The sequence below is a fragment of the Equus caballus genome, chromosome 1 (assembly GCF_041296265.1).
Source record: "Equus caballus isolate H_3958 breed thoroughbred chromosome 1, TB-T2T, whole genome shotgun sequence".
Classification (NCBI taxonomy): domain Eukaryota; kingdom Metazoa; phylum Chordata; class Mammalia; order Perissodactyla; family Equidae; genus Equus; species Equus caballus.
The window spans coordinates 157,394,293-157,409,115 of NC_091684.1; the positions used below are offsets into that span (position 1 = coordinate 157,394,293).

The 14,823-nt window shown below is 51.4% G+C and overlaps 2 protein-coding genes across 27 annotated transcripts; one reads left to right on the forward strand and one right to left on the reverse strand.

Annotated features, from left to right (window-relative positions):
* Positions 1–40: 40 nt before the first annotated feature.
* DUOXA1 (dual oxidase maturation factor 1) lies at positions 41–10,686 on the forward strand. 26 transcript variants are annotated; one of them, XM_070237506.1, is made up of 11 exons: positions 319–458; positions 798–876; positions 988–1,056; positions 1,279–1,366; positions 3,222–3,354; positions 6,615–6,854; positions 7,190–7,247; positions 7,933–8,067; positions 8,322–8,535; positions 8,785–9,002; positions 9,719–10,686. In XM_070237506.1, exons 6-11 carry the CDS (start codon positions 6,708–6,710, stop codon positions 9,973–9,975), a joined length of 1,029 nt encoding a protein of 342 aa, XP_070093607.1. In that variant the 5' UTR covers positions 319–458; positions 798–876; positions 988–1,056; positions 1,279–1,366; positions 3,222–3,354; positions 6,615–6,707; the 3' UTR covers positions 9,976–10,686. The 26 variants fall into 26 exon arrangements, with proteins under 26 accessions (XP_023474153.1, XP_023474183.1, XP_070093607.1 ...); XM_070237402.1 differs by having other exon boundaries at positions 7,946–8,067; XM_023618370.2 differs by having other exon boundaries at positions 6,678–6,854.
* Positions 10,687–11,002: 316 nt separating this feature from the next.
* DUOXA2 (dual oxidase maturation factor 2) lies at positions 11,003–14,783 on the reverse strand. Its single transcript, XM_001500219.5, has 6 exons — positions 14,338–14,783; positions 13,200–13,257; positions 12,789–12,923; positions 12,330–12,543; positions 11,781–11,995; positions 11,003–11,405 (listed from the first exon to the last, which is right to left on the reverse strand). The coding sequence occupies exons 1-6, from the start codon at positions 14,482–14,484 to the stop codon at positions 11,212–11,214; spliced, it is 963 nt and encodes a 320-aa protein (XP_001500269.1). The 5' UTR covers positions 14,485–14,783; the 3' UTR covers positions 11,003–11,211.
* Between the last annotated feature and the right edge of the window lie 40 nt (positions 14,784–14,823).

A 14,823-nucleotide genomic window follows, 5' to 3' on the forward strand; every position in this document is an offset into this window, starting at 1 on the left:
GCGGGGCGGGATAGAGGCCTGCGCACCCTGGACCTGCCGAAGTGCTCCAAGGGGACCCGGGCGCGCAAGGTGAAACGGCACCGGCTCGCACGACTCAGGTGGGGGAGATGTCCCATTCGTGACGAGGGCAAGGCTAGTGCGGCCACGTGGATGGCGAAAAGGACTAGTCTGCTTCTGTAGGTCTGCGGAGGCTGAGGAGCGGGCGGAACACGGGGAGGGTGAGTGGGGGACCCGGGAGGCGCTCCCCAAATCCTCTCCACGCCATCCGATCTCAGCTCTGAGACCAAGAGGATCGATCAACGCCCGCAGTCCAGCCCAGGCGTCCAAACAAGGCATCCGTCCTAGGACCCTGTAAGAGTCTGTGGTAACCACCCCCCGGGGTTCCTCGTGAGATCTTGAGGGTGTCACCGCCCTCGAGCCGCGCCCGTGCCCCGCTGGACCCCGGACTGCATCGCTAGGTTTGTGCTGTAGCCGCCAGGGGTGCCGGACGTCGGGGGGAGAGAAGGAGGGCTCGTAGAGACGCCTGCGGAGGGTGGGGTTCTCGCGCACCCATCCCCTGTCTGTCCCAGGCCGGGGGTGGGGGGCAGCGCCGCAGAACCTGGGGTGCGGTCTGAGAAGGTTGATAGTGACTTGGAGTGCAGGGAAGCACCCCGGACCCGGTTTGTCCGGTCATAGCCTGGTCCCTAAGTAAATGAGGAGAAGAGTAGGAGTTGGAAGGGAGTCCTGCCGAGGAAAAGGGCGCGCGCTTTTGGTGACAGAACGTCCGGACCTGATTCCCTCCCTATTCCCACCCCCAGGAGCGCCGCGTGTGCGGTTCCACAAGCAGGAGGCGAGCGGCGCCAGCGGCCTCGCGTGCACGGTTTGAAAGAGGGGAAGGTAGGCAACAGCGGTCCAGGTGCGAGCGTCGGGGGCTGCGGCTGCTGGGGTCGATGCGGACGGGGTGGGATTTGAGCAAGACTTGAAGTGCCTCCCTTCCCCGGCCCCTAGGGGCGCACTTCCGGCGTCCACCGGGACCAAGTTCAGATCAAGCGGGAGTTCTTCAAAGAGAAAGTTTGGGTAAGAAACTAATAGGAGGCAAGAAAAACCTCATTAAGGCCATAAACACCACAAAGTTTACAGACATCGAATCCTTATCCCGACTTACCTGGAGTCTGGATAGTTTGACTTGCGTGATTCAGCATCCCTGGGCCCCTTACCCACCTCAGCCCTTCCTGGGGATTCCTGCCCCAACCCACTTTTCAGATCTTGTTCTATTTCTCCACTTAACTCCTCCTTCAGTGCAACAACATACCCACACACCCACTTTCTTGAAGAGGAGAGGCTGGAACAGGAGTTCCTGACAGAGTCCCCTTAGCCAGCCAGAACGGTAAACTTTTAATGGGGTCAACGCCAACTTGAGAAATATACCATCACCTTCCATCTAGTAGCTGTGTGTATCACCAGTTAGAGCTCTTGGCAACTCCAGGCACGCCACCCACTCCCCCTTTGTAGGGAATTAGTAGTCCTTACTCTGTGGGTTCCAGAAGATGGAAGGGGAGGTGGGGGGAGGAGGAGGGACTTCAGGAAGAAATTCCTGCTAAGCTACAAGAGAGGCCATGGAACACTAAGAAAACACATAATAACTTGGCTGCTGAAGACTGGAGCTTGTATGAGGATGATTTTTCTTGATTGTAACTTTCTTGCCCACCCCTCATACGTATGAGGGAACCCCACTTCACCCTGTGGTGGGTAAGGCTTAGGTAACTGTCTGAAATACATTTGAGCGTGAGAAATGCCTCAGTGTTTTAAGGGAGTCTAGAAAGGAAAAGAAGTGTCACTCACCTCTCCAGTCCAGGTGACAAAGGAGGACCCCAAAGTTTGGGGATTGGTCAAGAAAGCACCTCAATTTTGTCACAGGGGATTCTGAAGGAGGGTTTTCGTGTCTAGGTGTCTATGTTACTGAGAGCTACTTCCTTCTTGTGTCTGTATTTCCGTTTATACAAACTTGTAGGTGTATGTCTGACTGTATGTGGTGCTTATTTATATCAAGATACATTGTATATGTATATACACACACACCAATCATAGTGCGGAGCTAGGGGAGAAGTGAGTTGAATGAAGACTGACATGAGATTTTTCTCAGATTAGAAAAAATTCCACTGCCAGACCCTCCATGATAAGTCAGGGAGGAAGGTGTCCCCAAAAGAAACGACAAGCTTTCTAGGCAAAGCAGGATTGCCAGGTGTGTGGACTTTTCATTTCAGTCTCACCTCTTCATGCAGGAGGCCTGTTAGCTTAATAATTAAAATCAAATTAGGATCAGTGTCAGAAAAAATTAATTTTAAATTACACAATGTAGATTAAAGTAGGTCTAATTCATTAAATTGAACAAGAAGAAATTAAACAAGGCAAACCTTATTTACCAACTGTCTTTTTTGCTTTAGTCATCTTTAATAAATATTTTGGAGAACAGGAAATAAGTTAACTTCATTCTTCTGTACATACGATACAGAAAGCCTTTTGTTAGTGTTTCTTTGAATCACGATATTAATAGAGGTGAGCCATTCTTGTAAAATATTTTATAACCTTCCTTTACAATAAATACAGGAATGAAGTTAATATGTGACCCTGACCAAAATACATCACACTATTCTTATTTACTTATATTGCAAATATTTATTTTTGAAGTTCTGGCATATAACAGGTATTCTTACTCTTAGCAAACTCTCTTTATCTTCCTATCTTATTAACCAAGATATTCTACATTTTATAGCTGTTCCTAAAAAATACAGCCTTCCATCAAAATTGTAATGGCTTCAACTAGGTGTCATAAACTAAAAAAATAAAAATCCTTAAACCAATAAACATCTACTTTAAAATAAATATCACTATCACACATTTTACAAAATAATTTAATCTACAAATTCTTAGTCACTCATCTTCAGATAGAATCGACATGTATGTTTCAGATCCAACGAAACATGAACATTCATGCTTTGGAGACTCCAACTATTGGAATAGACTTTCTGAAAATTTTGTGAAAGCATGAAAAATTGACAAGGTTGGTCAGATCTCTTCCTGCCCAGTCCTTAGCCCTGTATTGGTGATACACAATGTTGAAGGAGAATGGAGTATAGGGCAGTGAGGGAGCATAGCTCCCTCTTGTGTTCCAAATAGAAGATGCCACCTGCAGGGAGAGGAAGGCACTCATTCATATATTCATTCATTCATTTGATTTGCAGACTGATTAGTATGCTGCCTGCAGAGGATGCAAAGATGGAAAGACAAAGTCCCTGCCGTTAAGGAGATTAGAAGCTAACAGGAAGACAGATGTTCAAGCAATTAGAGTATAGTGTAATCACTGTGATGATGGAGGTATGTTCAAAATGCAATCAGAACGTTAGAGGTGGGAACATCCACATTGGTCTAATGGCGTCAGAGGAAGCTTCACAGAGGAGGTAATACGAGCTGAGACTTGAAGGGTGGAAAGGAGTTTGCCAGGGGGCTAAGAGCATTCCAGGCAGAGGAAATAACATACACAAAGGCATGAAGGCTTGAAAGAGCATGTCAGATTCAGGGAGAGGCTAGTAGTATAGTATGGCTAGAGATTAGGCTGGGCAAAAGATGATGGAAGGGTAAGTGGGACCAGATCACAAAGGACTTTATATGTAATCGTGAGAAATTTAGATTTTACCCAGAACAAAGAAATCAGAAGATTATATTTGCTTGTTAGAAAAATTGTTCTGGCACCAGGCAAGACAGGATGAGGCTGAATTAGGGCAGAGGCAGTAGGGAAGAAAATGCACAGATGGTTTCAAGAAATGTTTAGTAAGTAAGATGGTCCAGGTCTCTGGCTTATTTGATTGATATGGTGGTGATGCCACCAAAGAGACAAAGAAAACAAAATCAAAAACAGAATACAGACAGTGAATTCAGCTTGAGACCTGTTAAATTTGGCATCCACAGAACATCCAAGTGAAAACATCCAGGGGGCAATTGGCCCTTTTGTGTTTGAAGCCCAGGTAGGAGGTCTACCTGGAGACACAGATTTAGGAACCATCAGCTATGCTCACTATTGCCTTATACTACACTCTCATTCAACATTAACTGTGTATCACCAGTATTCGGCTGAGGACTGGGCTTGAAAGAATTTGACCAATCTTGTCAATTTTTTGTGCTTTCACAAAATTTTCAGAAAGTCTATCCCAATAGTTGGTGTCTCCAAAGCGTGAATGTTCATGTTTCATTGAATCTGAAACATAGATTTCAACACTACCTGAAGATAAGTAAGAATTTGTGGATTAAATTATTTTGTAAAATATGTGATAGTGATATTTATTTTAAAGCAAATGTTTATTGGTCTAAGAATTCTTATTTTTTTCAGTTTATGATACCTACACTGAAGCCATTACAATTTTAAAGATTTTATTTTTTTCCTTTTTCTCCCCAAAGCCCCCCAGTACATAGTTGTATATTCTTTGTTGTGGGTCCTTCTAGTTGTGGCATGTGGGACGCTGCCTCAGTGTGGTTTGATGAGCAGCGCCATGTCCGCGCCCAGGATTTGAACCAACGAAACACTGGGCCACCTGCAGTGGAGCACGCAAACTTAACCACTCGGCCATGGGGTCAGCCCCGAAGCCATTGCAATTTTGATGGAAGGCTATATTTTTTACGAATGGCTATAAAATGTAGAGTATCTTGGTTAATAAGATAGGAAGATAAAGTGAATTTGCTAATAGTAAGAATACATGTTACATGCTGGAACGTCAAAAACAAATATTTGCAATATAAGTAAATAATAGTAGTGTAATGTATTTTTGTCAGGATCACATATTAGCATCATTCTTATATTTATTATAAAGGAAGGTTATAAAGTATTTTACAAGAGTGGCTCATCTCTATTAAGACCCAGGACCCGGGAGGTTGTCGTTTGCCTGTCCAACGGTACAAAATTAGTCAGTGAAGAACTGGAACCAGACCTAGAAGTGATTCCAGCCCAGGGTTCTCCCCAGGAAGGATTAGAGAAAGATAAATGGAGTGATGAAATACCCACTCCTTCCCGATCTGGTGGCTTCCATTTATTGATATTACTCTGTTTCAGGTACTATTCTTAACACTTTACGTACACAATCTCATTTCATACTCACAATGACGCTATGAAGTAAACACTATTATCATTCCTATTTTTTCATGAAACTGAGTCTCAGAGAAAGACAAATACGGTTTGATTTCACTCATATGTGGAAGATAAACAAACAAACACATAGATAAGGAGAGTGGATTAGTAGTTACAAGAGGAGAACAGGGAGAAGGCGAAAGGGGTAAAGGGGCACATACGTATGGTGACAGATAAAAACTGGACTGTCGGTAATGAACACAATGCAGTCTATCCTGAACCTGAAATATAGTGATGTACACCTGAAATTTACACAGTGTTGTAAGCCAATAGGACCCCAATAAAAAAAAAACCAAGTCTCTGTAGAGGTCAACTAACTTGCAAGAAGCAGAGGCAGAATTCAGACATAGAGCTGCTTACATCCAAAGCTTATTCTTTCACTCTATCACTTAAAAGGACACTACCTGGTCAGACTATAAATTATGGTGTCTCCTGGGCGAACCAGGGCCCCAGGACAGATCACATTCAGGGAAATGGTCAGAGCTGAGATCGTGGAAGATGCTTTTTTTTTTCCCTTCACATTTTGACATCTCTGAAATTGAGGTGCGTCTTACCAACAATGGCTGTCATGGTTTAACTGGCAGGGGCTTTTTTTCTTTCTTTCTTTCTTTTTGGTACATAAAATAATTGCACGTCTTGCACTCCATTCTATCCATATTTAACAAAACACAGTAAGTTCAGGTACCATTTCCCCACAATCCTGTTTGCAAAGGGACAAGCCAGAGCCAAAGCAGCTCTGAGATCAGGGGACAGGCAGAGAAGAGCTAAGCCAGGGTGTGAGCTGAAATGAGGACCAGGAACTTGCATCAAGGAGGAAAGCTGCTGTTGATGACGTGTGGGGTAGAAGGACTTCCGGCCCTGGCACTGTGCCTGGTGGAGGGCAGGTGCTCCTTCAGTGCTTACTAAGCTGAACTCAAGTCAGCCCGATTGTTCTGGAGTTGACAGAGCAAGAGCCAGTGTGCTTGAGAAAGCGGGACAGACCAGTGTGGGCAGTACCAGGTCTGGGAATGAGCCCACTGAGGATGTGGTTGGATTATATGCATAGCAGAGCTGTCTGGCCTTTGTTCCTTTGGGGACTGAGGAGGAAAACCAAGCTTTTTGTAATTTGTACCATCTTCCACCCTTATGCCTTCACGTGATAGTAAATATAACTCTTTATGTTCTGTGATCTGTCTGCTTGTGCCAGAGGCCTGAGGGAGATAAAAGAGAATTATATTTCTTAAGATAGTCCCAGAGGAAGCATAGAAGCCTCAAGGGTAGTGGTGGCACTGATTTAGGGGACCTGAGAGTTAGGGAGGGAGCATAGGGCAACAGAGACTGATTGCCAAGACCCTCATTCTCTCAGACAAAACATGGGGAGATGGATGGCTGAGGAGCAGTGGAGCAGCAGGAACAGTGGAGTCTGGTGAGCTCCAGAGAAGAGGGTCTCACTCTGGTTTATTCGCTGCTTTATCTCTAGCACCAAGAACAGTGCCTGTGCCTCATAGAGAGCACTCAATGAGCATCTACTGTTGTCGCACAGCATCCTCCTCTCCCGCACACCTCTACCAAAATGGCTGCTTTTGGACACACATTCCCCTTCTATGCTGGCCCCAAGCCGACCTTCCCAATGGACACCGCCTTGGCCGTCATCATCACCATCTTTCTGACTGCACTGGTCACCTTCATCGTCATCCTGCCTGGCATTCGGGGCAAGATGGTGAGAAACAAACCCAGCCCTGGAAACCCCAGCCCCAGGGAGACCTTGGCCTTGAGGTGAGAGGGCCAGACTCTCTGACTACAACCAGATTCAGAAAAGAGACTCCATTCCTGAGAAAGCGCCATGCCCCCATCCCCCTCCACCCACCCTAGCTGAGACCTCCCCACGCACTGATTCAACAGATAATTATCTAGCACCTGTCGTGTGCCAGGCACTGTAATCTCAATTGACCAAGTGACCTCAGCTTTAGAACTCCCTCCTCAAGTGTGGAAAGAGGAAGGGTGGACTTGGAAGGAGGGCACTTCTTCCTAAACCAGCCCATCCTTGTGACTCAGAGGCTGTTCTGGCTGCTGCGGGTGGTGACCAGCTTATTCATCGGGGCTGTGATCCTGGGTGAGTGTGAAGCACAGCTGACTTGGGCAGCTGCCTCGGTCCCATCTAGTTCCTCAGTGGCTGGCCTCTCCTCTCTTTGTTTCCCCACAGCAGCCTCTGCTTCAGGGAGGGCTTCCAGACCCTGCCCACATGACTCCCTCACCGTGGCCTTATCCCCTCACTCCTACACTTGCCATGAGGGGTGCGGTACCCTGGAAGCCATGCTGGGGCATCTCTCCAACCTTCCTAACATTTTTATTCAGAGGAAATTAGGTCAAAATGAATGTCTTCGGGGAGAAGGTCTCTGGAGATTGGAGGGAGGAAATCGAGGAGGGCTGCTTGCTTTGCTTTGGGGATTAGGCAATAGGAGATATGGAAAGTCTTGATGTTGAAGCTATCTGTGTTTGCTCAGCACAGTTTATGATGTTAATGTTTCCTCCCTCAGCTGCCTGAGTAACTCTCCCTAGATGGAGGGGCGGGGGGAGGGATAAGAGGAGTATGATGGAGGGAAATCTTGGATTCTGACACATTTATCCATCCCACACATATTGTTGGCAAACTTACTATGAGCCAGACCCTGGGCTACTTAATGGTTATACAATTATGAGCAAAACAGACATGGTCCCCTTGTAGCTCTCCCTCCGACTCTAAGCCAGGAATGCCCAGACTTTCCTGAGTTCCCATGTGTCCAACTCCCCAACCCTAGCTGTGAATTTCAGTTCTGAGTGGTCTGTGGGCCAGGTCAGCACCAACACGTCGTACAAGGCCTTCAGTTCTGAGTGGATCAGTGTCGACGTTGGGCTGCAGGTTGGGCTGGGAGGAGTCAACATCACGCTCACAGGTAAGGGAGGGCTCTTACCTGTGAGGGAGGGGAAGGCTCTGCTCTGTGTCTTTGGGATCAGTGGTTGGTTTGGTTTAAAGAGCTATAGGATGGGGGGATGGTAGGAAGGGAAACTCCCAGGAATTCCTTGGAAGCTGCCTTCTCTCAACTGAGACCAGCTCCTGTCCCTCTGCCTAGTGTGGTGAACCCCTACCCAGACAAATGCCCACTCTGGTCCATAAGTCTCTGCTGAGCACAGCTGTCCCATTCCCCAGGAACCCCAGTGCAGCAGCTAAACGAGACCATCAATTACAACGAGGAGTTCACCTGGCGCTTGGGTGAGAACTATGCTGAGGAGTATGAAAAGGCTCTGGAGAAGGGGCTGCCGGACCCCGTGCTCTACCTGGCTGAGAAGTTCACCCCAAACAGCCCATGTGGCCTGCATGGCCAGTATCGCCTAGCGGGACACTACACCTCGGCCATGCTGTGGTGAGGGTGGGACCGAGCCCCTGCTGGCCTAGACCCAGGAGGAGGGTGTCTACCCATCTCTCCTCCACTTACGTGGAGATCCCTGGTGGGACAGGCTGGCACCAGTCATCCATGGTGCTTGGTTGGGAAGCCCACGGGCAGGAGTCCCTACCTCACATCTTTGGGGTGTCCTTGGGTCCCTGAGCCTCCACCTGGGCCCCTCCAGGTAAAGGTGCCTAGGCTAGCCTTTACCCAGTCCTGACTCTCCAGGGTGGCGTTCCTCTGCTGGCTCCTGGCCAATGTGATGCTGTCCATGCCCGTGCTAGCCTATGGTGGCCACATGCTGCTGGCCACAGGCATCTTCCAGCTGTTAGGACTGCTCTTCTTCTCCATGGCCACATCGCTCACTCCACCCTGTCCCCTGTACCTGGGCACTGCTGTGCTGCACACTCACTGTGGGCCTGCCTTCTGGATCACGTTGGCCACAGGTGAGGCCCAACCCTGAAGACAGGCACTGAAGAGCTCAAGGCCGGGGAGGGAGGGTCAGGGAGCATCATGCTGGTGGGGTGAAGGGTCTGCCTCTGGGGGCCATGATGCCTTTTCCCTCTTTAAAGTCCCATCCCTCTTATCCCTCATCTCTGGGTTTTCTCTCCCCAGTTCTGCACCCCGCCTCCTATGTGCCTACTCCCCTGTGTCTGCTCTCTGTCTCTGTGACGTCTCTCATCCCTGGCTCTCTCATCACCCAGGTTCTCCCAAATCTTCCAATCTCATGTCCCTTCCCACTTCCCCTAAACACTCTTCTCTGTGTCCCCCATTCCTGGAACTCTTCTCTGTTCCTGCCTCACATAGCCTTAAATTGTCCTGTGGTTTTATTCTCCTCTCCACCCCACTGTGTCTGCCCTCATGCCCTTTCCCACGCCACTTCCTCTGTGCCCTGCCCTTCCTGCAGGGTTTCTCTGTTTTTAGAGTTCTCCCTCTCTTTCTTTTCTGGGATGTAATTGAAAGAGCACTGGACTTAGAGTCCAAAAACTCTGAACAACAGAGTCATACCAGCCAAATGACCCTAAGCCAGCCACCTCTCTGAGCCCAAGTTGCCCTGAAGTAGGGATGCCAGGCCTCCCTTATAGCTGTTCTGATGCCCATAAGAGAAGATGTCCTGGGGAGGGTATTACTATCACTAAGGCACTTGTCATCTCATCCCCAGGACTGCTGTGTGTGCTGCTGGGCCTGGCCATGGCGGTGGCTCACCGGATGCAGCCCCACAGACTGAAGGCTTTCTTCAACCAGAGTGGAGGAGAGGGCTCAGTGCTGGAGTGGAATCCCGAGGAAGGGGGATTCCTGAGCCCCCGCTACCAGTCCACAGCTGAGAGTCCCGAGCCCCAGGACATTCCGCTGTTAGAGGCTTCCTCTGAGACATGCTGTAAGGAGGAGCACCCCAGAGAGCCTGACTGTGCTCCTTAAGGATCCTCTCCGTGGTGGCCACTAGGACTTCCATCTGGCTCCACAACTCATCGGAGCCCCATAAACCACCCAAACTGCCTGAGGGATGGGTTGTATGAGGCCCCCAGCTGGAATCTGGAGGTGGAGTAGAAAAAGGAGGCTGTGCCTATTGATGTTAAAAAACAAAGCAAAACAAAAGCCCTAAGGGGCTGAACAGACGCTGGGTCTATGGCCTTACCCTTACACCCTGTGGCCATGGTAAGACCAAATGGGGCTCCCCTGTTTCTGCACAGCAGCCCTGCCTTCCTTGATGCTTTGCCTCTTGGAGGTACCACTTACTGAAACCCTACTTCACCCACATAATGACATGTGTCTGTATGGGGGGAGATTTACAGTGTGATTTTCCTCTGGTCCCCATCATCCCCCTGTACCTCTCATCTTCCTTTTTCCTGGGTCCGTTTTGTTCTTTACTTCTCCAACTTGTATGACCTCTCAGTACAATGAAAGACAACATTGGGAGGGAAAAGAAACCAAACTTCTCATCCCAGGTCTAATATTAATCAACTGCGCCACATTCTCTTTGAGCTTCACTTCTCAAATTTGCCAACTAAGATGGTAGGACTTGCCAAGGACCTAAAATAGTCCCAGGATTTACATTTTTATGCCTTGCTGACATCTACCTTGGGCCTCAGACTCCACCCTTTAGTGAATAAACTGGAGTTGGTGAATAAACCCCGAACCCCATTTCTTCCTAGCCCACCCAGCTAGGCCAGCGGAGGGTGACTCACGTGGTCACTAGCACCAACCACGCACCTTGAAAGGCTCAGGAAGATGCTGGCTCCGGGCGGTTCCCCTCTGGGCTCACTAGAGGGCGCCCCTCGTCCAGAGCCTTTCCAGGGTTACTCTGGATTCTCCAAACTGAGAGAATCCGGAATAGTGCTGAGGCAGAGAAAGAGAGTGTACTAGGCTGCCTCCAGCCCAACGAAGTCTCCCGAGGGCGCGTATCTCCCAGGAGCCTGGAGAAGCTGTGGAAATTAATGCGGAAAAGTTTTTAAAAAACAAAAGGAAAAAGAATTTATTTACAGCTCACCCTGGGAGACTCCCGGGGTGCAGGAGGCACATGTGAGACCGCCCGCCTTCCCCTCGGTGCCCGCAGCGCAGTGCGGGTCCCGAAGTTCCCCCGCCCAGGCCCGGCACGCGCCGTTCCTCGGCCTGCGGGGGACCGAGGCGGGGTCGGAGACCAAGGTTGAATCGTCGTCACAGCTTAGTACTGATTGTTAAATCCGAGGCTCCGAACTGCTTATGCAGTGGGTTTTTGAGGATGAGAGGCGAGCTCCCTTTCGCCGGGCTTCCGTAGTCCTTGACGCTTTGGTCCAAGAAGGTGCGAAGAGCGCTGAGCCGAGCATAGTGGAGACTCACCACGGCCCCTCCGAGGAGGAGGCACAGGATGCCTGCGGCGGCGTGGACGGAAGGAAAGGGGGCGGTCAGGCTCCGGGACAGAACCCGGCCTGCCCCGCTCCGTCTATTGCAGGCTACCTCTCACATTTCCTCCCCCCTGCCCCCCACACAAACACACACCCAGCAGAAAGACCTCTAATCTGGATTACACGATACACGGGTTCGCGTGCTAACTGGGGCAAGACACCGAACCCTTGCGAACCCCCTCCCCTCATCTGTAAAACGGGCATAACTGCGTGCCTCTACGAACTATTGAGAGGGGCAAACTACACGGTATACGTGAACTCATTTTGTAAACTGGAAGGCGCGCACCCGTATAAACCCCGTACCCACCCCCAGCTGCCCAGGGCCGCCTCCTCACTCCTCACCGGTGGCCAGCGTGACCCAAAAGGCGGCACCGTAGTGAGTGATGAGCGCGGAGGAGCCGAGGTGGAGCGGACAGAGCGGCACGTTGGAGATGGTGGCGAAGGCGAAGACCGAGAAGAGCTCGAAGGCGCCGGTGAGCAGGAGCCCCAGGCCTCCGTAGACCGGGGCCGGCATGGAGAGCAGCACGTTGGAGACGACCCAGAGGCAGAACGCCATCCTGCGGGGGTGGGGACCAGCTGCGCCGTGAGCCGGATTCTCCCAGCCCCCCTGGGGTTCCCACAGTCCCGCTTCCTCTCTGTCCCTACCCCAGAACCAAAGCCCGGGGCTGGGATGGCGGAGGCGCAGGGGAACCCCCGAGGGGGATAGCTGGCTTCCAGCGGCTGCTGGGTCTTCCCGGATTCCAACGGTCTGTGCGCACCTTGTGACTTTCTGACCCGCGAGGCAGTGATTCTCACCTCGCCTCTAACTGCAGCTCACCTCCTCCGGCTCACACGTCCCTGCCGCACACGCCACCCACGCACACGCGCACATTGCCTTTCTCCAGCGCTCACCACAGCGTGGCCTTGGCGTAGTGTCCCGCCAGGCGGTACTGCCTATGGAGCCCGCAGGGGCTGCTCGGGGTGAACTTCTCCGCCAAGTAGAGAATTGGATCCGGCAACCCCTTTTCCAGTGCCTCCGCGTACTTCGCGGCGTAGTTCTCGCCGAAACGCCAGGGGAAAAATTCGTTGTAGTCGATGGTCTCGTTCAGCTGCTGCACTGGGGTCCCTACGGAGGGCGCCGGGGTCATGAGGCTGCGCACAGCCCAGGACCCAGCAACTAAACGGATTCAGATAGAAAGTGGGGGCGCGAGAGAAATGGGTTTGGCAGTGGTTGGGGGAAAACACAAATCCATGAGGACCAAAAGCGATTTGAGCCTTTGGGATCTAAGACGTCCTCCCGCTGCCCCTGCCACACTCCTCACCCATGGGGTTTGCCAACCCCAGAAGTTCACTTCGTTCCAGCCTCCTTACCTGTGAGAGTAATATTAATTCCATCCAGGCCCACGTGCAAACCGATGTGAGCTTGCACCCGCGCTGTGCTGAAGGCCTTGTAGGACGTATTGGTGCTCACTCTACCCACTGACCATGCTGCGCTGAAGTGCAAGGCTGTGGGGAGAGGCACTCGGTGTGGGGAGGGTTAGGGAGAGGAGTCGGGAGAGGGAATTGGGAGAGTGGGAGGTTGGACACTGTGCAGAGTGATGAAGGGGCTAGGGGTCCAATATAGTATACATGGTAAGGGCGGAAGAGAGGGCACTAGAAAGAGCTGGAGGATGGGAAGAGGGAGCAGGAAACCAAACCCAGTTCTCCATTTCCCCAGGTGCCCTCTGCCCGCCTCCCTCCTCACCCCAGGTCTGCTCCCCACTGGCTGCACCACACACTCACCCACAGTTTCTGCGCCTATGAACAGACTGAGAAGAACTCTCACCAACCAGAACCAGCGCTGCAGGAACAGGCACCCTGGTCAGGCCTGGGTACTGCCCAACGAGAGTGCCCTAGACCTCCCTGGACCCCATGCCACCCAGATCTTTAGTGCCCCTGCAACTGCCCCCTCTTGCCCCACACCTTTTCCCCAGTTAGATTCTTGACGTTTTGAAGCTGACGTTTTTGCTTTTCCTGCAAATCCCTCTGAGCCACTGGAATTTAGGATGTTTTTCTGGCCATGCACATCCACCTCTCCAGCCCCATTTCCCAGTCTACCCTGCAACTGGGCTGTTTTGGTCTTGTTCTCTCCCACCACCTTCACTCCCCCACCTATCTGGCTCTTGGTCCAGGTCCAGCCTTCTGCTCAGGTCACTGCTGTGGTGAGGCTCAGTGAGTCCAGAAGTGCAAGGCAGGCAGGGGTCACCTCCCCCAGGAGAGGGAGGCCCCAGGGTCTGGTCTCAAGTAGAAGAGGTGGGAACGCAGCCTAGGTGCACCACTTTCCCAGGAAACCAACAAAGATCAAGACTCAGGGAGGCTAGGTCCTTCTGTACTTGAAAAACAGACAACTTATGCTCTGGGAGAGAAGGGAATCTGAGGACAAGTACCCAGTCTGCTACAACTTTAAGTCCTGTGTGGGAGTCTCTGAGTCCTTAGGATGGAGGCATCCCAACCCAGCACACAGGTAAAACACAGCAGTCTGAACTGCAGGTTTCTGTCCTCTTGGTCTGAAGGTCATCACCCAGAGGGTGGGATGGGAGTGAAGCTGCAGTCTGGGGAGAGGCCAGAGGCCCTCGCAACACATGAAGACTGGAATCGGCCCCAGGATTACTGGGCTGAGCACTCATTCTCTGCAGCATCCTCTTGAATGATCCAGCTGGGTTCAGTCTCTAGGGTTTGTTTATGGGACCTCTCCCTGTCCTTGGGAAGGGGTTGCTTGCACAAGACTTCTGGGCTGCTCAACCTATGCTTATCTGGTTCAATGCTTCAGTTTGACTATTCATGGAGGCCCTTGGGGCCGTCTTACCTGTCCTGGGTCCTCCAGAGACAAGCTGCCCAGATGCCCTCCACCCTCAGACCTGAGCTCCTAGCACCCCCTTACCGAGTTGCCACGAATCCCGGGCAAGATGAGCAGGAAGCTGGCGGCCAAGACCAAGAACACCAGAATGACGATGAGCAGCGGGACACTGAAGCCGGCGGCATGCCGGGACTGGGGGTAGAAAGGCAGCACACCGTTCCACAGAGTCATGGTGCAACCCGGCTGAGCGGGGCGCGCGGGTGGGCGGGCAAGCGGGAGAGCTGGGTCTTCTCAAACCCGGAGAGCGCGTGCCTGGCGTCCAAGCCCGGGTAGCACTTTTCTTTATCCTGCCCGCTGCGTGCGAGGACCAGACTTGACGGGCTGGTCGAGTCCAAGCCCCAGGGCTCGCCCCTAATGAAGCACAGCGGCTGGCGGCCCTCAAGTGCCCTGGGCTGGCCCGGGCGGAGTTGGGTAGGCGGGAGAGTAGAATTATTTCTCACTGGTTGTAGCCAGTTACGTTCGCTGTCTGCGGGTTGTTCTGCGTTGGGACCCCCCTTTTATAGCAGTGTA

What these genes read in the sequence shown, in the direction of transcription:
- DUOXA1 (XM_023618370.2), top strand. Translation starts at nt 3,310, where the DNA reads ATGTTCAAGCAATTAGAGTATAGTGTAATCACTGTGATGATGGAG. An exon ending in CTGGCATTCGGGGCAAGATG is followed by an intron (nt 6,855 to 7,189) that starts GTGAGAAACAAA and finishes CTTGTGACTCAG; the next exon opens with AGGCTGTTCTGGCTGCTGCG. An exon ending in TACACCTCGGCCATGCTGTG is followed by an intron (nt 8,536 to 8,784) that starts GTGAGGGTGGGA and finishes CTGACTCTCCAG; the next exon opens with GGTGGCGTTCCTCTGCTGGC.
- DUOXA2 (XM_001500219.5), bottom strand. Translation starts at nt 14,484, where the DNA reads ATGACTCTGTGGAACGGTGTGCTGCCTTTCTACCCCCAGTCCCGGCAT. An exon ending in AATTAATATTACTCTCACAG is followed by an intron (nt 12,544 to 12,788) that starts GTAAGGAGGCTG and finishes CGCCCTCCGTAG; the next exon opens with GGACCCCAGTGCAGCAGCTG. An exon ending in TTGGGTCACGCTGGCCACCG is followed by an intron (nt 11,406 to 11,780) that starts GTGAGGAGTGAG and finishes ACGCCGCCGCAG; the next exon opens with GCATCCTGTGCCTCCTCCTC.